This window comes from Camelus ferus, chromosome 7 (genome assembly GCF_009834535.1).
Source record: "Camelus ferus isolate YT-003-E chromosome 7, BCGSAC_Cfer_1.0, whole genome shotgun sequence".
Lineage (NCBI taxonomy): Eukaryota > Metazoa > Chordata > Mammalia > Artiodactyla > Camelidae > Camelus > Camelus ferus.
In genome coordinates, this window is record NC_045702.1 from 60,237,839 (window position 1) to 60,261,743 (window position 23,905).

The window sequence follows — 23,905 nt, forward strand, 5'->3', positions numbered from 1 at the left end:
TTGTCTCGCCCATGATTAACAGTAAGCATTCCTTTGAAACATCTATTATTCAAAGATGAGACTTCTTTTTTCATATTCAGGGCTTTTCATTTTCTGTGAATCCTGTGATTGTTTCTCAAGTCTGCTTCTTTGTCAAGGATGCAATTTTGTGCAGTGTCAAGTTTGTTATTAACTGTCACCAAAGCATATTTTCAGCAGCCTGCTTTGTTCTAGTTTCAATTTTGCCCTTTCAATTTACAATCTATGGCAAATATTTTTTCCTGTATCTCTCATAGTCTTGTCTTAAATGAAATCTTAAATGAAACACCATTTCTTCTAAGGCGTCGTTTCTGTATATCACATTCTCCAAGGCCTGGAGTTGAGAGCTACCTTCTTCTAGATCAACAGTGGTACTCCTGATCCACTACTGTCTCACCCTGTGTACAACCCCTCATGCCTTAAGGTTTAGGTCACCCATTGAGGTTACTCTTTATCCCTCCTTATCCTTATCTACCATCTCACAAACTCCCAGTCACTCTCTCATTTTCACTGAACCTGTAAGTATCTGGCTCAGTCTTTCTTTTATCTCTGTCCTGACAGCATCCTGCAATATCTTTGCAGATGACCCATCCAACACATTGGCACTCACAATTCCTAAATCTTCTGGGGTAGATTGTACTACCATTACCAAATATCTTAGTGGTCCGTCTTGCAGTGCCTTCCCTGTTCCCTGTTTAAGGTTCATACAGTATGGCAGTTTCTCAAAAAGTTAAACACAGAGGTACCACATGACCCAGCAATTCTACTTCTAAGTATTTACCCAATGGAAATGAAAACATATGTCCAAACATTTGCACATAAATGTTCACAGAAGCATTATTCATAATAGCCAAAGCGTGGAAACAATCCAAACATCCATCAACTGATAATGGATAAACAAAACATGGCATATCAATACAATGTAATATCATTCAGCAATAAAAAGCAACAAAGTACTAACAATTGTTTCATTTAGAAGCCAGATACAGAAGACCACATATTGTATGATTCCACTTATATGAAAGTCTAGAATAGGCAAGTACATAGAAACAGAAAGTAAATTAATGTTTGCCTAGGACTGAGGTCATAGGGAGTAGGGGTTGAAGGAAAATCGAGGGTGACTGCTAAGGGTTCAGTTTTCTTGTTGGGATGATAAAATGTTCTAAAATTGATTGTGGTGGTGTTTGCATAATTCTGTGAAAATACTAAAAGCCATTGAACCACACATTTTTAAATGGGTGAATTGTATGTAAGTGAATTATATCACAACAAAGCTGCTAAGGAACATATGGCCAGTCTTGAGCTGACCCCTGAGTTTCAGACCTGTATGTACAACTGCATTCTGAACAAGTCCATCGAGTACTAAAACGTAAGACATCCCAAACTGAACTCTTTTTCTTCTTAATCCATCCTCTCATTCATATAAGCTATAGTTCAATAAATAACAATGCTAAGGCCAAATCAAACTGATTCAGCAAATCAAACTGAAAGTCAGAAATGCACCCTCCATTCCTCCTTCTCATCCCCCTGCCCCTTCTCATCAATCACCAAATATTGGTACTATTCCTTCCTACCCTATCACCACCGCTTAGTTTGTACATTTGCATTTTCTCCAGGCTCTCATGTGCTCAGATACACCCTCCATAATTCTGAGAGTAATGGATTTAAAATGTGTATATGACCGTATCACTTTCTCTCTTAAATCCTGCAATAGCCCACTTTTTATGTGATACGGTCTAAGCTTTTAATCATAAGAGACAAAGCCATCCAAAATCCAGCTCCTGCCTCTCCAGGCTTCTATTCTGCCACCCCTTGTCTCACACCTTGTTTTCATTACTGAGCCTCCTGTAGTTCTGTGCAAACACCTACACCTACCTTTGCTTATGCTGTTTCCTTGACCTGAAATGACCTTAATTTCTTCTTGGACTGATTACCTTTACTCCTCCTTCAAGAACCAGTGCCGTGTCTTCTAGAAAACCTTTCCTTACCCCCAGGCTGTGATACGTGTCCCCCTCCTGTAAGAAACTTTCTCTCACTCTAAGGAGTAACAGGTTTGGGTGTCCTGCTCCTCACTTTAGGATCCTTGAGAGCAGATTCTAGTTCCATTTGTCTTTATGTCTCTAGTGCTTGGTACATTAATTTGCTCAATAAATATTTGTTGAGACCCTACTATGTACCAGTCACTGTTCTAGACTCTGGGAAAACCATAGCTATAAGACAGTCCCAAACTTCATGGAATTTTTATGCTAGTGAAGAAGATAGACAAAAAAGTTAATATATATGGGTATATATAATATATATATGATAAAACTATATAGATAGTAATGTGTTACAAAGAAAAACAAAGCTGGGTAAAGTGATGGAGAATGATGAAGATGAAGTTCTTCACGTAAAGGCTCTTGGAGGACATGACTTTTTTGCAGCAAGGAAATAAACCCCCTGTAGGTCACAAGGAAAGGTTTTCCTGGCAAAGGAAAAACAGCAAGGGTAAAAGCTGTGAAGTAGGTAGGTAGGAACAAACTTGTTGTGCTCAGAAAATGCAAAGAAGACAAGTATCAAAAGAGGTGAGTAACAAAGGGAAAGAGCATTGGCGAGGCTAGCAGGGATCAGACGATGTCAGGCACAGAAGGTCACGGGAAAGACACTGAATTATATTCTAAATGCGGGAGGAAGCACTGGGGAGTGAAAGGGTCTGATTTACCTTTTGTAAAGATTAATCAGGCCGACTGTCTGGAGGGTAGACTGTAAGAAAGGAAAGCATAAAAGCAGGGAAATTATTGGGAGTTTGCTCTTGAGGTCCAAGAAGAAATAACGTGGCTTGGGTTAAGGTGGTCCCAGTATGCGTGGTTTGAAGTGGTCAGACCGGAGAGAGGTCTTGTGGGGTGTGAAGTGTGAGGGAAAGTGAGGAAACAATGGACAGAACAGAACTGTCATTTATTAAGATGGAGACATGGAAGCAGGAACCAGAAACACAGTTGCAGTCTGGACACGGTAAGCTCGAGATGCTTGTTCAATACCCTGTGGAGATGGGTTATGCGTAGTTGGACAGATAAGCTGGTGTTCAGAGACAGAGTCAGGCTGGGAGATACAAATTTGGAAGTGAACACCACTTAATGGTATTTGAAGTCCTGAGACTAGATAAGACCACCGAAGTGATTTTAGATGGGAAAAGTGTGTCTGACTGAGCCCTGAGCCCCCCTCCCCGCAACGTTTAAACATGGAAAAGAGAAACAAATCCAGGAAACAAGGCTGAAAAAGTACCAGTGAAGGAGTAGAGAACGAGCCTGACTTTATAAATGGTATTAAACCACACCGTTTATCACATGATCTGTTCTCATAACAAGTTTCTTCTTCTTTAACAGCTACCTGTATATTTTAAAAACATACAGAAGACAAGAAGCAAATATCACAAACTATTTCCCTCTGTCTCCTGAAGTGAAACTTTTTCATATCAAAGCTTATCTACCAGCCCCTTGGATTACTGCTTCTCATCCCTTGGGAGGCAGACTTCTTCTCATAGAGCCCATGTTTATTTATTCTTCTGTTTATTTTTAATTTAATCAGCCTTAAGGAAAAGATACCTTTCTAGATGTGTAAGATCCAGATGCAAGCACTGAACTCACCTTCTATTTAATTCTTCACCTTTTTAATCCCACAAAAAGCGATTAAAATATAGCAAAGTCGCCACAGATAAGATTGGGTAACTCAGACTTGGGTGAATGTGCTGGTATCACACTACTGTGCTCTAGTCTTGCTGGGCTCATGAAACCAGACCCTGTCTTGTGCCTGCGATGATGTTTTCACTGAAGGAAATGCCACTGTCATTCAACTAAGAGGTTCAACCTGGGGAAGACTTCTGGGGTTTTTGTGTTTTTTGTAAGGCCACGAATTTGGAGAAGGTGAATAGTGACTTCTTCCTCTGTCCAGGGACAAAACTCTGCTTGTTCTGGACTCAGAACATGGGGAGGCTTAGATCAGCCTCAGGGGTGGAGGTGAATGGCCCTGGCTGCGTAGAGTCAGGACTGAAATGAGACAGGGAGATGGTAAGATGTCAGTGGGAGTGGTACCCCACTCCCACTGCCCGGGCAGAATGAGGAGGCAGCAAGTGGTGTATTAAGCTGGCAGAAACCAACTGCACGAGAAGGAATTAGTCAGGAACAATGGGGCTTCCCTTTTCAGTGGCTGCAGTGCAGCAAGGCAATGGTGACAAAGCCCTCTCTGGACCAGCCAGCACCCTGGACCAAGAGTGAGGATTCCTTTAGTCCAGCTGGGAACACCTTTTTATATCCAGTGGCTTATGAGAAGAACAATTGTTTGAACAGAGGTAAGTCACTGCTAGGAATTCATACCAGGAGAGGTGAGTCGGGGGAAAGATGTCCTGCTAATGCAGTCTGTAGAGGGTTAGAGTTGTTTTACCCCGGAGTACGTATGCGTGATACTAGAAGTACGACTACATAAAGGTTTGGGACAGCCCCTGAGGTTGATGAATGAGGGACCTCATCACCCCCGTCTCCCTCTGCATCTCTGCCTTTATCTCAGACCGTTACCTGTTTAGGTTTCATAAGCCATGTCCCCTTCAAACTTTGGATGGAACAGAGCAGAGGGCTTCAAAATTTTTGTCTGTTTCTTGCAGGAGAGCAGTTTCAGAATGATCTTCTCCTGAGTTGTCAGGGTAACGTTCCTTCCCTGTGGGCCAGTGTAATTTTCATAGACTCCCAGTTGGACTTCTTTTTACCATCTTCACACTTCAGAGCTCTGTCAAACAGGTGGTGACTAATCATCTGAGAATACAAGATCTTCTCTAATTCCTGACATATTGCATGCTGTGAGTTGTATTCTCAATGGACACAGACTGATGAAGTTAAGAGGAGGAGGAATCTGAAGCCAGATATTGAAGACTGGAGTCAACCTCTTTCTCTCAAGGAGGGCCACCTATCCTATTTTGTCTAAGCGGATACAGCACATGGAATCTCATCTATTATGTACACCCCAGTCCATTCCTTTTGATGATGTAATTAGTAGAAATTTCATTCTTTCTTTGGTTTATAGTTTGCTGGTGTATTTAGTTTACATAACTAATTTTTTTTTAACTTTAAATGTATTTTTACATACATTTAAACAGTTAACAGCAAGCAGGGATTAAGTGTATTAACCCAGGTCTGTGTTAGCCCAGAAGAACCCTGCCGTGCAAAGAAGTCATAATGTTAGTGAAAGAATAGTTCAAGTCATCAACCAGGAAGCCCAGGCTAAGCAGGGGAAGAGATAAAGCTGGTATGGGTTGGGAGACCTGGATTAAAAGAGGTGCAAAGAACTGAAGTCACTATGTCACTGAAGAACTGGTAAAGTGTAACTGAGGGAATGATGGTTGAAAAATAAGAAGTGAAAATAATGGAGCAATATTAAGAGCCAGGATGCGATAATGTGAGTGGATGGTTGAACTGGAGAGATAGTTGAGGGAGTCTAAGAGTTGAGGCTGAGTTTAGATCTGGTAATCAATCTATTGTGGAACCGAAATCCTGTAACAATCTAAGCTCTCCCTTCACCAGAGATTGTGAGCAAGGCAGTTCTAGAAGGAGCCGAGGAAGCAGCAGGCTTACTGGAGATTCACAGAACAGGGCAACTGGGCAGTCCCAAGACTAAGCTACATTATTGTCAGGGTTCTGAGCAGCAAAGGAGGGGCAGCGCCACCTAGTGGAAAAATCATATTGAGGTCAACCTGCATTCAAAGGATAAATGCTGGAGAGGGTGTGCAGAAAAGGGAACCCTCCCACAATTTTGATAGGAATATAGTTTGGTGCAACCACTATGGAGAACAGTATGGAGGTTCCTTAAAAAACTAAAAACAGACTTACTATATGATCCAGCAATCTCACTGCTGGGCGAATGTCTGGGAAAATCCCAATTCAGAAAGATACGTGCACTCAATGTTCACAGCAGCACTATTTACAATAGCCAAGACATGGAAGCACCCTAAATGTCCATCAACAGATGACTGGATAAAGAAGTTGTGAGATAGGTAGATATATAGATATAGATATAGATATAGATATAGATATAGATATAGATATAGATATAGATATAGATATACCACTCAGCCATAAACGGACTTGGAGATAATCATACTAAGTGAAGTAAACCAGACAGAGAAAGACAAGTATCATATGATATTACTTATATGTGGAATCTAAAAAATGAGACATATAAACTTATTCACAAAACAGAAATAGACTCACAGACATAGAAAACAAATTTATGGTTACCAAAGGGGAAAGGAATAGGGGAGGGATAAATTAAGAGTTCAGGATTAGCAGACACAAATTACTATATATAAAGTAAATAAACAAGGTCTATGGTATATCACAGGGAACTATATTCAACATCTTGAATGCTGAAATGAACATTTATAATGAAAAATAGTATGTGTATGTATTATACATATATGACTGAATCACCACCAGAAACTAACACAACACTGTAAATCAACTATACTTCAATAAAAAATAAATTAATTTAAAGAATTAGTCTTAGTACTAAGCAACTCTTCTAAAGCTCAGTATTTTAATCTGCAAATGGAGATAATAATAGTACTCTCATAGGATAGTTGTGAGGATTAAATGAGAATATGGATGAAGTGCCAGGCATGCAACAGAAATGCCATATCCAGTTGTTATTATTATTAAGTCCAGCTGACCTTTCACCAGGGGTCTTATTCAATCTTTTCCCCCTGCCACAGCCCAAGTTAATCCAACTCTGCTTACAAGAAGTGGATTTACTTCCTGCCTTTACCACTTGGTTCTTTGCTTGGCTCTCTTAATTGAAGAGTTTGAGGGCTGCCGGGACTTCTAAGGCACAAGGAAACAAAGGCAAAGGATGCTCTAGAGGCCTCCCCGGAAGTATTCAGCCCTCAGGTGGCTCTCGGTGGGAGTTGGCTAATACCTCTTCTAACTGCCAGGGAGATGTTTTATCTCAGAAAAGAGAGAGTCCACTCTTATTCTGTTCCCATTAGCTTTCTAATTAGCAGGAACTTCTTCAGGAAGCTGGCATATGCTTGATTCTTAGCTCTAATTCCAATGCTTTTGCTACTTTCTCTTTTTTGGGTGTTTTCTTGGTTGGCTTTAATGGAAAGCTGAGATGGGAGCGCCAGGCTCTTGTCTCACTTAACCATTTTACCTCCAAATCTGGCCCCTTGATTCTCCTTCTAAAATTGTTTAGATTATCTTCCATAAATTATTGCTTATGTAGATTACAAAGTAAACACTTGCATTTCTGTTTACAAAGCTGATATCTTTTGCTAAATGGTGTTTAAAATGTTCAGAAGATAATAAAATCCAGCCTTCTCTAAGTAAGAAACAAATTAGAGAAGTGCTGATAGGAAAAAATAAATAAAAATAAAGCAGTGCAGGACCAAGGAAATTTCATTCTTCAATTTCTGGTTTCAAATGCATCTAGTTATGAAACAAAGACAAAACATCCAGGCTGAAAACTTACAACACAGGTCACATATGGCCTTTGATAGGAGAATTTAAAGTAGCGAGAGCCAGCTGGAGAAGGAAACTATAATACTAACGGAGAGACAGCGCTGGAATTAACACTTTGCTTCTGAAGAAGCACTTGGGAATGATCTGGGGTCGTAGTAAGCAATCCAAATTTAAGAAAATAGACCTGGGACAGTCATATAGCTGAGACCAAGACAATGAGTATTTGAATTAAAAAAAAATGCTAACAGCCAAATTTAGTGACAGGGATATTTAACTTGCACTAGTTGTTTCTATTAGTTTAAACCTTGCTATGTTAACCTTGTTAGAGGCAGGAATTGGACATTGATCAAAGTGTTACTTTTAATTAAAGAATTTAATTTAAAGAAAATGAATTAATGGATTTTTAATATATCTTTTTAAATCACTTATCTCTATCTTTGTTGAAGCAAATCCAGAAAACCCAAATAAAGGCATTATACTTAGAAAAAAAATTAGCCTCTGTATTGAGAATCTGCTTTGCAGCTCCAAATCTTTTTTTTTTTAAATTTTTGATTTGGGAGGGTGGTAATTAGGTTTATTAATTCATTTCTTTTAGTGGAAGTACTGGGAATTGAACTCAGGACCTTGTGTATGCTAAGCATGTGCTTTACCACTTGAGGTATACGTTCCCCCTAAACCTTATTTTTTTTAAATTTGTTTTTTAGTATATATATAAACACATATATGTATATGCACATTCTATTTACTAGCAAGTGGTGAAGTGGGGAATAAATGATTGCTTTGGGAGGACTCATTTTGGAAGAAGCCTGGACAGTTCTTCACATCTTTTAATTAAATGCAGTTAAATATACCCAGCTATCTTCTCATTTTTTTTCAAGAAAAGCCTTTAAAAACATCTTATGATACTGAAAATTTTTTAAGCTAATGGAATTCTAATACAGCATTTAAACTTCTCTTTTATAACCTCCAACTCTTCATAGCACTTAGTGTCACCTTAGCACAAACTTCTCTCTTAATTTTTTAATTAGCCAAATGTCCCAGAAGGATAAGCAGTTTGCAATTTTCAGCAAAGCATCGTAGGACCATCATGGACCCAAAGCAGACAGAATTAAGCCTGGTTAAATCTTACCAATTGTGTGAGCTGGGGCCTTATTTAACCTCTCTGAGTTTTGGATTCCTCATCTATAAAATGAAGAGAGTAATATGAATAATAAGAACAATCTCACATGGTGGTTGTGAGGATTAAATGAGACATTTTATTTTAAAGTACCTGACATTCCACATCTTAGACGCTTAATGTATGTTTTTTTCCCTTTCCATTTTCCTCTTCATATGCATATATACTGGCAACATCAATTTCCTTTATATGTAGAGCCAATGCTGTTAACTTTATTAGGCTAGATTTTCCATTAAGCATTTATCCTTATTCATTAGCTAGGAGGACTGACGCACAAAGATATTAAATTATTTACTCTAGTTTAATGAATGAAATTGAAAACCTTTTCCCCTGCTTAACATGAATGTGCCCTTTTCAGTATGCAGAGCTTTGTTGCATTTATTCAGAAGCTATCGCTAAGTGCTTAGTTTGGAACACAGGATTAATGAGCCCGGAGACACAGCGCTGGTCACCATGGCAACCAACCTAGCTTTGCCCTGCTCCAAGCTCAAAGAATGTATGTGGGATGCTTAACTCTGGCCTGCAGTATATAGCTGGGTGGTTTTTGTTTTTGTTTTTGTTTTTGTTTTAATATATTTGACTCCCTATTCCTGCTTCCAATTACTCCCTAATTCTCTTGAAAATTAAAAATAAAAATAAAAAGAACATCACTGCTTCTTTGGAGCTCTGCTTTTTTATACCACCTACCTTCCTTCCTGAATATATTTATCTCCCCATCAGTTTCTGAAGATTTTGGCACCTGACTCACATTATCCCTCTTTGTAAAAATTCTGGGTGACTTTAACAATCACTCAGATGACCACTTAATATTCTGTCTGTTTCTGGAACTCATTCTTACCTGTGACTTTCTCCTCCTTTCTGATCTGGTGACACCCACCCACTCCTTTCTGATCTGGTGACTCAGTCATCCCGGACTGAGTCATTACCTGAAATTGATCAGTCTCCAGAAATCACAAATTTCTGCATCATAACTGCCTACCTTCGCATTTTGGTTTCATTAGAACCCCTCTCTGTGTTCTCTTTGTCCATTAGATGTTCCTTACTTTCCTCCCCTCCCCTCCCCTCCCTGTCCAGCTTAGTTCCATACGTCATCACTTCAATCACTCTTTTACCAAGACGTTAAACTACCTCCAACTCTTCATAGCACTTGCCTGGTGCTATGAATGAACCTAATCCTGAGCAAATCCAATTATCTACTGTCTCAGCACCTGCACCCAAGCAGCTGTGTGCTGTGAGACAAAAATCACACTACAGATGTAGTGCCACCTGTACAAGACTGGTAACACCATAAAGTCAAACATAAAAACTCCACTGCATCCGTAAGACTGCTCAGCAAGCCAATGCTTCTCTGCTCAACTTCTTCCCCTTTTCTCCATAATAATTGTTTCAAAATTTTTCGCTTCTTCAATCCATTAACCCTTTCCCCTCTCTTTCACTCCCAGATCTCCTTACCTCTTACTTTACATAGAAAATACCTTTCAAGGGGAAAAGTCTCTGACTACCCACAAGTCAACTCCCATCCTCTCTCTCTCTCTCTCTCTCTTTTTTTTTTTTTTTTTTTTTGCCTCCGGTTACAATAGAATAGGTGTTCTACTCTCCAGAGTCAATCCTTCCACCTGGTTCTAGATCTCGTTCCCCAAAGTCATCAGAATCCTCACACCATAATTGATCCCTCCTCTTACCTCTGTATTCTTCAATGTCTGCCTCACTAGTGGATTTTGTCACCAGTTTTTTAAATGCTTGGGTTTCTGTCATCTAGAAGGAAAAATTTCTCAAAGGCATTTTCTTCTTTATCTGCCTTCGTGCTTCTTCTTCACAAACTCTCTTAAAAAGTCTTGTTCACACTCATAGACTACCTATTTTCATTATTAGTCCCCTTCATTCTGATTTCTGCATCCATCACTCAATTGACTGCTACAATCTCCAAGTCCATCCATGTCACTGAATCCAATGGAAACTTTTCATCTCCAAATGGAAACTTTTAATCCCTCAATTTACTAGATTTCTCAGTGGTATCTGACACTTCTGATTTCTCCCTCCATCCTGACTCGTTCTCTCTTCACATAGGAAAAGAAGTAATGAGTGCATTAGACCACAAACCCAGAGTCATTCCGACAGTAATAGTCATGGAGTCACTCTGATTCAAACGCATTGCCCTCCCTAGTTCTAATACTTGTTCTTTCTTGAATACTCAATTAATAACCAATTCAAGCAACAATCAACGACCAATATTTACTATGCATGGTCTATGCTGAGCAAAACTCTGTTCTTATGAAACTTTAGAGGTTAGTGAGGGGTGTAACACTAATCAAAGAATTAAATAAAACATAGGTACCATGAAGGAAAACTAAAAAGTGCCATGGGAATACAGAATTACATAGGAACCTAACTTAGTTTTCGGGAATGATCTTTGGAATTGATGTCTGAACTAACACATTAGGTAGAAGTAGAAGTTAGCTCAGTCAAGAGGAAAGGGCAGAGCATTCTAGAAGGCATGTATACTACATTTGCATTCCAAGCCCTTTTCCCCACCTGGGCACCTAGAATACTGGCAGTCAGGACTTAGCCCTCCAGGAAGAAGTCAGAAAGATTTCTTTGGAGAATCTGACCAGCCTAGGAAAAAAGTTCTAGAGATATTATGTCAGCAATTCCTCAAATTAAGGGTCTGTCTAGATCCCCTATATTGAAGCCGACAGTCAACTAAACCCACTCATAGACGCAGACTCCGTATCAGTGTTTAGTCACTCAATTTTAAATATCAGCAGACAGCTAAGGATTATAAAACACCTAAGGAAAGCCTTTAATATGGAAGATAGAGACAGTAAGAAACTGAGGAAAACAATGTAAATCTCCCAGAAAGCAGAGCATTAAGATGAAGAAATGTAAAAAAAGGAGAGACAATATGAGATAATTAAAAGGACAGTCAAGAAGGTACAATATTCAAATAACAGCAATTCAAGGAAGAGACCATACAGGAAACAGAAGAAAATAATTCATTCAGGAAATAATTAGGAAACATTTCTCTGAACTGATAGACATGAACATTTTGAGATTGAAAAAACCCAGTACAGAGGGTGAAAATCAACCCCCCAACGCACATCACCATGGAATCCCAGAGCACCAAAAACGGAAAGAAAATCCCAGGCCTCTCAGAGAAGAAGATAATAGGTCACACATAAACCATGAGGAAATAAAACAGCTTCTGACTTTCCACCAGTAGTACTGGAAACTAGAGGGCAATGGAGGAATGCCTGCACCATCTAAAGAAAAATGATTATCAGTCTAGAATTATGTGTCAAGTCAGGGTGAAATAAATGCATGAATAGTTTCCAGCACCTTTTCTCAGCAATCTACTAAAGGAGGTACTCAATTCAAACAAGCAACAAAGCAAGAATCCAGGAAACAGGAAATACAACATAGGGAGAGGCAAAGGGAATCGCCAGGATGATGGGGAATGGAGATCCCAGGACGATGGTGGTTGGAATAGGTCTGAAGTCTCCAGAAGGAACTTTCTTCAAGAAATGAAACTGAAAAAGTACCTGTCGAATTGAAAGATTTTCAGAAAAGATTAAAACGACTGGCAAATGGTTTGTGGTTAAACTAATGATGATCCATTGGGGAAAAAAAAACAAACAAACAAGCAAATGAAAAAAATAAGGCAGTAACTCCAGAGAAAACAAAATCTTGTACAAAGAAGGGAAAGTTATCCTAGTTTACTACAAGCCTCATAGTTATGATGAATTATATTGTGAGGATGGGGGATGGGAAAGGTACCTGGATGGGGAGGGAAGGGAGGAAAAAGGAGCCCAGCTCTTCATCTTCCATTATGCTAAGTCAATAGATTTTCAGAAAACTATATTGTGACTTATTCTTTGCAATTTAAGGCACAGATAAATGGTATTTATCTAGCAATATGGAGATAAATATCAAACTAATCAGCTTAAAGAAGTGAAAGTGGTTGCCTCTGACGAGGGAGTAATCAAGAACTACATTTTTCATAATAAACCTTGAATGTGGTGGTATCTTCTTAATGTCTTTTAATCAATTTTTATATTTCTTCCACCCTTTTGTTGACTGTATTTTCTAGGTCCCTTAAATTTCTTGTGATTTTATAAATACATCCTTTTTAAAATTATAATTTCTCACCACTTGTTTCTGGTATATAGAAATACAATTGATTTTTGTATATTGATCTCAAAATGCAGTCCCTCTGCTGAACCCAACTAAGAATTCTAACCATTTAACTTTAAATTCTCTTGGGCTTTTTAATCTAGACAAACACATTGTGTGAAATAATGCCAGTTTTGCTTTCTGCTTTCCAATCTTCTTACATCTTATTTGTTATTTTTTTTCTCTTTATGTTGTCTAGGACCTCCAGGATGGAGGTGTGAGACGTGAGACTAGCAAACTTGTTTCACTCCCGATTCTAAAGGGATGCTTCTAAAATTCACCACTAAATAGACCAGTCAACTTTATAAAGCCCTGCGTAAGACAGTGCCTCCCTAAGTGTGCTATGATTTTACAGGGAACATTCTTCACTGGGCCAGAGTACTCGTGGCTTGACTGGGTGTGAGAGATGGCCTGCAAACAAATTTCAAGTTCACTTATTCAGAGCAAAGGATTGGAAACAATGCTTCTAGAAAAAGCAGCAACCAGTAAATGAGGCTTTTAAAAGTCATTCTCTGCTATCTGAGAGAAGAAGGTCTTTGGATAGACAGAGGTCAAGAATTGGATTGCCCATTATTTACTGTTACTATTACCTTCTGTGTCTTGCAAGGGATTTTGCCACATTTTTTATAGTGATGAATCAAATTTTTATAGTGATATAAAGTTTCCTTCAAAATTAAATTTAGTAAGTAATGTCAATTTGAAGAAAATATTAAATTCATGTTGTACAGGTGGTCCTAACCACATAGCAGATGGGGCAAAAATCCCCAAGGTTGTTTGCAAGTGACTAGAAGGATTAGATTTGTGCTATTACTAAGTATAACATAAGAGATGGAAAGACGGAAGATGATGGACGTGAGAGAGGTGTCTATCAAGCAGGCATTGTCTATTTCTCAACTAAAGTGAAGTCCAATGACGTCTTGTCTTAACTGTGTATGCATCATTGAATAGGGAATTTCCTAACGCACAGGTATCTTGTGTCACTGTCATACCAAGTAGCAGGGGACAGTCTTTTAAAAGGCATGGTTTCCTTTACATTGCCCTCATGCTACATTTTGCTAGGAAATATTTGAATTTGTATGGCTTTCCTACAGTAACAAATTTTCCTTCAACTGTCAGGATTTGCTTCATGCAGAGTAAAACAAGATTTTATTTTCTTCTTACGAAAGGGAATAGGAAGAAATAATATGCTGCTTTTCAGCCAGCTAAACCTGACCCGACTCTCTTTATTCGTAGGGAAATGCAGGATTCACGGAGAGGACATTTTCACTGAGGTAAATAAGCCCTCTCAACTGATGAACACTATTATACTAATACCAAAGGAAACAAAGGCCAGAAGATGGGGGGCATTAAGTAGAAAGGCAAACAGAAAAATAGCAGACAAAATCCAGCTTAGGGACAAAGCAGGCTCTGCAACATTGGAAAAATAGGGGAAAATCCTTTAAGAGAAAATTGCATGCAATTTTTTGGCCTCAATTAGCCTTTTCCACAAAGAGCACTTTTCCACAAAGAGCCCATTAAATAGCAAATGAAATTACATCGGTCTTCAGTTGCCATGGCATTGGTTTTCCTCTAATGGACTTCTCCGGTCCCGAGTTTAATGTTAGCCTGACTTATTTTCCTTGTCTGTGTGCTGTCTCAATTCCCTCTGTCCAGCTACAAAGTGATGCATGTAACTTCTCAAAGTGCCTACCACATAATCCGAGAGAGAGAAAATTCATCCCTCAGCTGTCTCCCCAGAGACTGAGAGGCTAAAACTGACCAACAGCAGCATTTCATTAACCATGAACATAACAGTTTCCATTTACTAGATGGCAGTAGTTCCCTTCCGAGCACTCAGGCTCCTGGAGCCATTCCCAGATCAGTCAGGGACCATTTATTGAGTACATCCTACGTGCCAAGCTCTGTCCAAGAGACTATAGACATAAAAATGCCCCCCAAAAGGCTGCAAAATGCTGGCAGTCTTCTACAATTTCCAGACTAGAAGATTTCCCTTCAAACACTTCTTTTCTCCTCTTCTCTGTTTCTTCATTCATAAAATGGGTGAAATGTTCCCCAGTTATCTGATTCTCAGTTTTATTTTGTTTTGATGTATCTTCCAGGTACGACACTTATAAAAAAGCACTTAGCATTCTAGGAGTAAGGATCTGTAATAATAAGTTTGCTTTTTTGAAGTTGCTTAGCTACAGTTTTTAAAAAAAAACTAGTTTAAAAAAAAACTTTCTATGTCAATAACATTCTTTTACAACATGATTTTTAATGTCTGTATGGTATGGAGGTAACACAGCTTAAATTTTTTCTATTATATATGAAAATATTTTTAACTTTTTCAGTAATACAAATGACTCTCTGAGGGCAGAAGGAAATCAGGGAACTTTTTTTGAGACTCTAAGCACATTAAAAAATGAAAAATGCCAATATATATTTTTTAAATTATGGTTTACTTTAAATGTATTCCTTAACCAATCAAAACATCTATTGCAAAAATATAAAATAAAACACATTATAACTACACTATTTTGAAGACTCTTATAGAATAAGGAGAAAGTCTCTTACTTTCTAGTAAACTGCAAATCACGTGACCAAGCACAATTCTGCTACATGGTAAATGCCTTTTTTCTCATCAGTTATCTCCAACTCAATGTATAACCTTGTTTGGCGATATAACCGAACTCTGAATTTAAGACCCTACGTTAATGAAAGTCTTGAGCCAAAAGGTGCTGAATTAGTCCCTAATTCTAGATGCAGAATTTCTGAATTAAAAAGGTTTTATGAGGAGGGTATAGCTTAGTGGTAAAATGCATGCTTAGCACGCACAAGGTCCTGGGTTTAATCCCCAGTAATTCCTGTTAAAAAATAATAATAATAAAATAAATAAACTCAATTACCTCCTCCCCCAAAAAAGTTAAATAAAATTAAAGAAAAATAGGTTTTAAGCTTTTGATATTGCCCTTTACTGTACCCATTTACAGTCTGTAATGCGTGTGTGAGACCACTGCCCCATGTGTTTGTCAACATAGGTGTTATCATCTTTTGTACCTTTGTTAAAGTAATAAATACAACAAAAGCATCTAATTCTTATTTTAATTGACATTTTACTGATACCAATACAGATGACCATTATGTTACCTTTATTTGTCATCGATATGCTTGTTTTTTTCTGAACTACCTATTCCTGTTCTTGGTCCTTTCATTTTTTTTTTCTTAGTTTCCCTAACTTAAATTTTTAAAATTTCTGTCTATATTTAAGGGTATGAGCCCCCTGTCATATAGTCACAAATATTTTTCCCAGTTTTATGAGTGCCTTTTAATTTTATGATCTGTTTGCCACACAGACGTTGAACATTTTTGTTTTCCCTGATTTATCTTTCTTGTTATGGCTTCAGCCTTTGATGCCATAGTACTGAAAAGGAAGTTATCTTTAATGGACATCCTTCCACTCTTTTTTCTTGATTGTTATCAGTCTAGTTCTTTGTGTCAGCCCACAGGGAGCCTTGCTCCATCTCCCCTACCTCATTACTCCTTCCATCTCCAGACAGATCTCCCTCCATCCTCTGATGGGAATAAAGGACCTGGGGAATAACCGTGTCCTCTGGGAAAGCCATTTGGTAACACCTCTCAGGAGAGACAGGGCTGGCAGCTCACTGTCTGTCTGTGGTTGACAAAGTCACATGGAAAGGCAGTGATATAAAAAGTCAATAATGAAACAAATATATCATTTCTTAAATTTTTAAAAATTTTAAAAATAGATTAAAAGTTTAAATTACCTAATTAAAATATATATACAAATAAAAATTAAATCTGAAAATAAATGTATAAGTAAGTGTGAAAGGCGGTGGTGGCCACACATGGAAAGGTAGGTGGACAAGCGAAGATGCCCATCCTTCTTCCTGTGTCTCTGCACCAGACCCTTCCTCTCAGGGCAGGTGAAGAGAATAAGCCAGGCTGATCTTTCCCTCCCCCTTCATTCTCACAGGTTGAAAAGGCTATGGCATTTTCAAGCAGATTCTCCCATTCTTTCCCCAGGACCTTTCCATATCTTCCCCTCTCTCTCAACCAATTTCTACCCTTCCCACTTTTGTTTTGGCTGATGACTTTGCCTCATGTTACTGAAGGGGGAAAATCATCAGATACGGACTCCCCCATCTTACCACAACGAAATCTACAAATGCTCTGGCCTTAAGGCCATCTTTTGCTTTGGCCCAGTTATTTAAAATGAGGATGTGTTTCATGGTCTCTGAATTTCATCCCATCTCAAGTTCTCTAAGATTTGGATCTTCAATGATCCTAACTCATGCGTCTTCAGCTGTTTGCTTTCTATAAATCATTTCTTTCAGCGTACAAATATTTCCTTTTATCTTCAGCTATCGATAATACTCTCTATGACACTCCTCCACCCACTTCAGCAATCATACCATTCTTACGCTCATATTTACAGCCAAACTTCTTTTAACGATTTTGTCAGCATAGGGCATTTTGAGTTTCTAACTTCCCATTCACACCTAACCTGGCTCTGCACTCACCATTTAACTAAAACTATTTTTGTCATTGTTAACTCTGTCACTTAATCTAATGAACATCTAAATAAACCTCTCAGTAGCTATCAATACAGCTGACCACTCCCCAATTCTTGAACCTGTCTTTTTCTTAGTTTCTCTGATGCCAAAAATGCTCTTGGGTTTTCTCCCACTTTATTTATCAATCCATTTCACTCTTTTTTATTGGCTCCTCTCCATCCTGCCAACATCTAAATGTAAGAATTTGTCAGATCTTAGTTGTAAGTTCTCTTTTCTCTCTCCACACTGTTTATCCAGGTGTTTTCATTGATTTCCTTGGCTTCAAATACAACCTCTAAGTCAAAGATCCCTAATCTTACTGCTTTAGTCCAGAAATGTTTTCTGAAATCTATACTTTTATGTCAAGTTCATCCTTGACATATTCACTTGGACGTCTCAAAAAGGTCTGAAACCTCTCATGTTTAAAACTAACCTAGAAGGACTCGCTCTATGTGCTTTTGAGACTTGATATAAAGCTACAGCAATCAGGTCAGTGGAGGATAAGCACAATAATAGATATATAGATCAATGAATTCATACATATTTGGCCAATTGATTTTTGGGGGGTGGGGGAGGTAATTAGTTTTATTTATTTATTTTTAATGGAGGTACTGGGGATTGAATCCAGGACCTCATGTATGCTAAGCATGCTCTCTACTACTGAGCTATACCCTCCCCCTTGGCCAATTGATTTTTGACAAAAAATATCAAAATAATTGAATGGTGAAAGAATAGTCTTTTCAACAAATGATGTTGAAACAATTGGCCATCTATACACATAAAAAAAAGATTAACCTCAACCCATACCTCACACCATATGCAAAAAAAAAAACCCCAAAACCCTCAAAATGAATCAAAGACCTAAAAGTAAAGCCTGAAATAATAAAACTTCTAAAATAAAACATAGGAGAAGATCTTTGTTACTTGGGATCTTTGTTACTTGGGTTAGTCAAACATTTCTTAGCTAGAATACAAAAAGCACAAACCATAAAAATTGACAAACTGAATTCATCAATATTAAATACTTCTGCTCTTTTAAAGGCACCATTAGAAAATTGAAAAGCCAAAGAATGAATTAAAATATTTTTAAAACATATATTTGATAGAGAGCTAGGATCCAAAATATATAAAGAACTCCCACAAATCAATAAGAAAACAAACAGCCTGTTAAAAAAAGAAGAAAAAGATATGAACAGATATTTCACCAAAGTGAATACATAGCAGGAAGATAAATACATGAAAACATACTCAATGTCTTTCGTCATAAGGGGAATTAAAATTAAAATCATAATGAGTTGCTATTATATACTTATTAGAATGGATAAAATATTTTTAAAATCTGACATTACAAAGTTCTGACAAGAATGGAGAGCAACTGGATCTCGTATATATTGCTGGTGGGAATGCAAAAACAACCACTTTGGAAAACAGTTTGTCAGTTTCTTATAAACTTTCCATACAACTCATCTTCACACTCTTAGGTGCTTATCCCAGTGAAATGAAACATGTCTACAAAAGAACCTGTTTGCAAATGTTTATATCAGCTATTTTTCAAAACTGCCCCAAACCAGAAGCTTTCCAAAAGCCCCTCTACTAGGGAGTGAATAAACTGTGTTACATCTATACAAGAAACACTATTCAGCAATGAAAAGGTCTACTAGTGAGTGCAAGCACATTAATGAATCTCAAATTCATTATGCTAAGCTGGATAACCAGACTCAAAAGGTTACAGGTTGTAACCTAAATGTCCATAAACCAATGACTGGATAAAGAAGATATGGTATATATATATATATATAATGAATATCACTCAGCCATAAAATAAGAATGAAATAATGCCATTTGCAGCAACAAGGATGGACCTAGAGATTATCATACTAAGTGAAGTAAGTCAGACAGAGAAAGACAAATACCATATGATATCACTTATTTGTAGAATCTAAAAAAAAAAATGGTAAAATGAACTTATTTACAAACCAGAAGTAGACTCACAGACATAGAAAACAAACTATGGCTACCAAAGGGGAAAGGGGGGAGGGAGGGATAGATTAGGAGTTTGAGATTAACATATACATACTATTATACATAAAATAGATAAACAGCAAGGACCTATTGTAGAGCACAGGGAACTATATTCAATATCCTGTAATACCTATAATGGAAAAGAATCTGAAAAATAATATCTATATATGTGTGTATATATATGTATAACTGAATCACTTTGCTGTATAAGTGAAACTAACATAACATTGTAAATCAACTATACTTCAACTATGAAAATTTTTTTAAAGGTTATAAGTTGTATAGTTTAATTTATACGACATTCTGAAAAAGATGAAACTATACGGACAGAAAACAAACCACCAGTTGCCAGGGATGAGGGTGAAGTGAGAGAAGTAACTACCAAGGGCATCAGGGAATTTTTTGAGATGATTGTGGTGAATGGTTTCACGACTATCTGTTTTTCCAAAATCAGTGAATCTACAGTGTGTAAATAATACCTCTGTCAACGTGGATTTTAAAAACGTTGTAACGGTCTTCCCCAGATCGTGCTTCTTGCCCAGGTTTCCCCGTTGTAAACAATGGCATCACCAACCACCCATTTTCTAAAGCAGGAAACCTGGCAATGATTCTTGAAACTTCATTTTCTGTCACATCCCCCTCCAACCTATATCTAACCCATCTCCAAATCCCACCAATTCTGCTTCTAAAACATATCGCAAACCCACTTTCTAATCTTCCTACCCAAGCCTGCCCCTTAGTGCCCATCACCGTCCCCACTCACCTACACACCATTGCTAGCTTCCCTGCTGGTCTCCCTGCTTCCACTCTTGGTCTCATCCAACTCAACTTCTGCAGAGCTCCAGACTGATGATTTTAAGTGACAATTAAAGTGTGTCACTGCCTTGCTTAAAACTTTTCAGTAGCTCCATTTCTAAACCTCATACCCTAGCCCCCAGCAGGCCACATATGATTTAACACATCCAATGTCACCCTGTGGACTCCCCTCCACCCTCTTGTCCCTCTCACCCCACCACCCACCCATGATACTCTAGCTATACTGGCCTCTTCCTGCTGTTGAATATTGCAAGGTTTTTTGCTCTCCTAGCAACTCTGCATATGCTGTTCCCTGTACTTACACTTTTCTTCTTGGCTCCTGTTTTTAATGGCCAGCTCCTTCTCATAAAGTTTCAGCTTACATATCATATCTTTAGAGAAGTCTTTACACATTTTTTAATAGTTTACTCCTGACAGTCTCTTTTGGGGGGGGGTGGAAATTAGGTTTATTTATTTATTTAACTGGAGATACTGGGGGTTGAACCCAGGACTCTTGCTAAAAACACACACTTGCTAAAAACCACTGAGCTGTACCCTCCCCCCGACATTCTCTTTCATAGTGCCTTGTTTTGCTTTCTCAATTTACAATTATATATTTACGAATTTATTTTGTCAGTATTCATCTCCCCTACTAGAATATAAGCTCCTAGAGGACAGAAGCTATCTTTTCTTTTTTACTTACTTAGCACATTACCTGACATCATAGGAGCTAATCAATAATTGCAAATTAATGAGTTTCCTACAATTAAAAAAATAATATGATTCCAATGTAATCATCACTGAATGATCTGGACCAATATAACTATGTATCTATCTATGTATTTTTAGGGTCCCCTGAATTAGGCTTAATGCATAGAGATATGTACTACATTGCCTGAGGTAAGTAATGATCACCAATTTTCAAAACCATGATGGTGCAAGTAGATGCCAATGTCAGCTATCCAGAAAAGGCTTACCTCTCCAAACCAGTTGCTTGGCACAGAGAATGGAACTTGGAGTTGTACAGAAGTGTAAAGCTGTGTGTCCACTTAAGGAGTAGCAGTTGAGCTTTGCTCCACGGTCACAGAGGATCTTAACACAATCCAAGTTGGCCATTTCACAAGCCACATGAAGAGGGGTTTTCCCATTGGGTCTACAGTTGATCGTAGCATCATGGTCCAGCAGCACCAGAAGACATTCCACATGACCAAACAAGACAGAAAGATGCAGGCCTGTGGCCCAGGAAGACTTTAATTTGTAACTAGGCAACCAATAACCTGAAAAACAAAGGGAAAGAAAGTTTAACTCCTTGGCCTAGGATTTCTTCCTGTTTAGTGAGGATTTTTACAAAGTATTTTACTTCTGGTCACATTTATAAAATTGGGAGATGATTCGGAAGTTGTAAACTAGTGGCTGATGGATCTACAAATTTTAGTTCAATGGTGTATCTGGATGTACTTAAATGGGACTGAGGCTCTAGATTCTCACTGTCTCTACTATTCCCTCTTGCATTGTTCCTTCATTTACTTTACCTTCCTGGCTATCCAAGGCACTTAAGTTTGAGACATTTAAGTGATTGTATTTTATTTTACACAGTGAGTTAAATTCTTGAAGTTCTTATTAAAGAATTTTTTAAATTACCAATCCTGGTATTGAATGATTCCAAAGCTGTTACAAGCTAATAATTTTAATGCCATCACCATTCTTTTTCCCTATAGTTGTTGCTGTTGTCAAGCTAAGGTGTGAATGTATTTGATGTCTTTGGAAAATTGTCACACCAAAATTTTATTTGCCTATCAGTTTATACAATATCTCTTTCTGAAGAAGAATCAAAGAAGAATTTATAGCAAGTCACAAATTTTACACAAGATTTTTCAAATGATCTAGAAAATAAGGGCAAAGAAAAAATAAGGTAGGAAAATAAAAAGAGGTCTAGGGTTAGACAGACACCCAAAATATAAAACCGTGTTCTGTACACTAGAAACACATTGCAAATATGCCTTTGAACGTCCTAGTAGCCAATAAACAGGAAAACGTGATGTGTTGCACAATTAACTATGCCTACAAGCTATACACAAATTAATTAGTCAGGAGAACATAGTTGTTCCTAGAACTGAGATCTTAAATTCATTTTTCCATTTGTTGATAGAAATATTCTCTGTCTGTCTCTCTCTCTTTTCTTTTCCCCTCTTATTTCTGACTTCTAACTACTAAGCTAGCTCTTTTTTCCCAAGTATTCAACAATTTCTACATTTGACAAGCTACAAAAAATAACTTTATAAGACTTTTTTTCAATGTCAATATCCAGAGCCTAGGCATTAAGCCTACTAAGAGTGGGGACTAGAAAAAAGGTACATAAAGATGAAATATTTAATGGCAAGATGAAGATGGAGACATAGCTCAGCAGCTTAAAAGAGATTCTAGGACTGAAACAACAAAATAAATTTAAACACAGATAAATCTGAAGTTTGCTTTTAGGTTGTAAGAATTCCACTGTACAAGAAGTAGGTAAGCAGATTATGGTTAAATGGTAATTTATTTGAGGAAAAAACCTAGGGATTTGAGTTGATAGTAATCTCAAAATGAGCCAACAGTGGGATGAAGCTACCCAAAAACTGGTACAATTTTAAGCTACATAAATAAAAGTATAGTGCTCAGAACAAGAGGAAAGTACAAGTTGTGTTCTTCACTGATTAGATGAAGTCAGAATAAGTCTAAACTACTGTGACAACTACTGGGGACCAAAAACGAGCATCTGGAGGGCTCTCAGAAGATGATGGCCACATTAAAGATGGGCCTGGTGATCAGGTATTAAAATTCTCTTGTTTAAGTGAAAAACACTACCCATGTAGTTCTGGGTGTTCCTCCTACACGTATAATCACTCATGGGTGAAGAGTCATATAAGGGCCACTGTAATACACCACTCCCAGGAACGCCACTTGCATTGAACTCTTTGTGAAGAGTATGAAGTTCCAGGGAGTTATGAATCCTGGCAACCTGGCCCACGGACAACAGCATACACTGCACTACAGCATTCTTCTTAATGCCTAGTGACTGGAAACAACTTCAATTTTCAACAGTAGAGACTGTTTAAACAAAGCACAATACAGTCACTATAAAGAAGGGGGCAATTCTGTGTATAGCAACATGGAAAAATCTCAAGATACATTATTGAGTGAAAGAAGCAGGGAGATGAAGAGTGTGCACACTAGCTAGCACAGGATAAAATATCTGTAAACATCTAAAACAAGAAACTGGTTGCACTGGTTGCCTCTAAGAACTGAAGGCTGGGGGACAAGGACATAAATTTACTTGTCCTTGAATGTTCCCATTGAGCTTTTATAGTACCTTGTGCATGTACTACTATTTATAAAAACAAATAAAAATTAAAATTAACTGTTATGCCCCTGCCCAGAGGGGGAAACAATTTAGTTTAAAGAAGCCATTTATAGAGTCATGCACAATATTGATTAATCTTGAGAAAAAGAAAGCTCCCAACTTGAAGTTTGGTTTTTTGCAGCCCGAACTCCAACCTAGACAGACAGACACACACACACATACACACACACACACACATTTTAATCTTTTTCATCTCATTCAGAATTCTAGGGCCATTTTGCCTTCTCTTACTCCCAACTATCACCTTACCCAAAGTTGCTCCTTAAAAAGAAATCCAAAGTTAATTTACACT

The 23,905-nt window shown here is 37.8% G+C and overlaps 1 protein-coding gene across 3 annotated transcripts in view; it reads right to left on the reverse strand.

The window, feature by feature from the left end:
- The window catches only part of ASB4 (ankyrin repeat and SOCS box containing 4), a 139,313-nt gene that overhangs the window by 53,083 nt on the left and 62,325 nt on the right, over window positions 1–23,905 (reverse strand). For all 3 annotated transcript variants that reach the window (XM_032483977.1, XM_032483978.1, XM_006178526.3), the window contains exon 2: window positions 21,191–21,490. In XM_032483977.1, coding sequence (XP_032339868.1) covers window positions 21,191–21,490 — 300 coding nt within the window. The remainder of the gene's footprint in view (window positions 1–21,190; window positions 21,491–23,905) is intronic.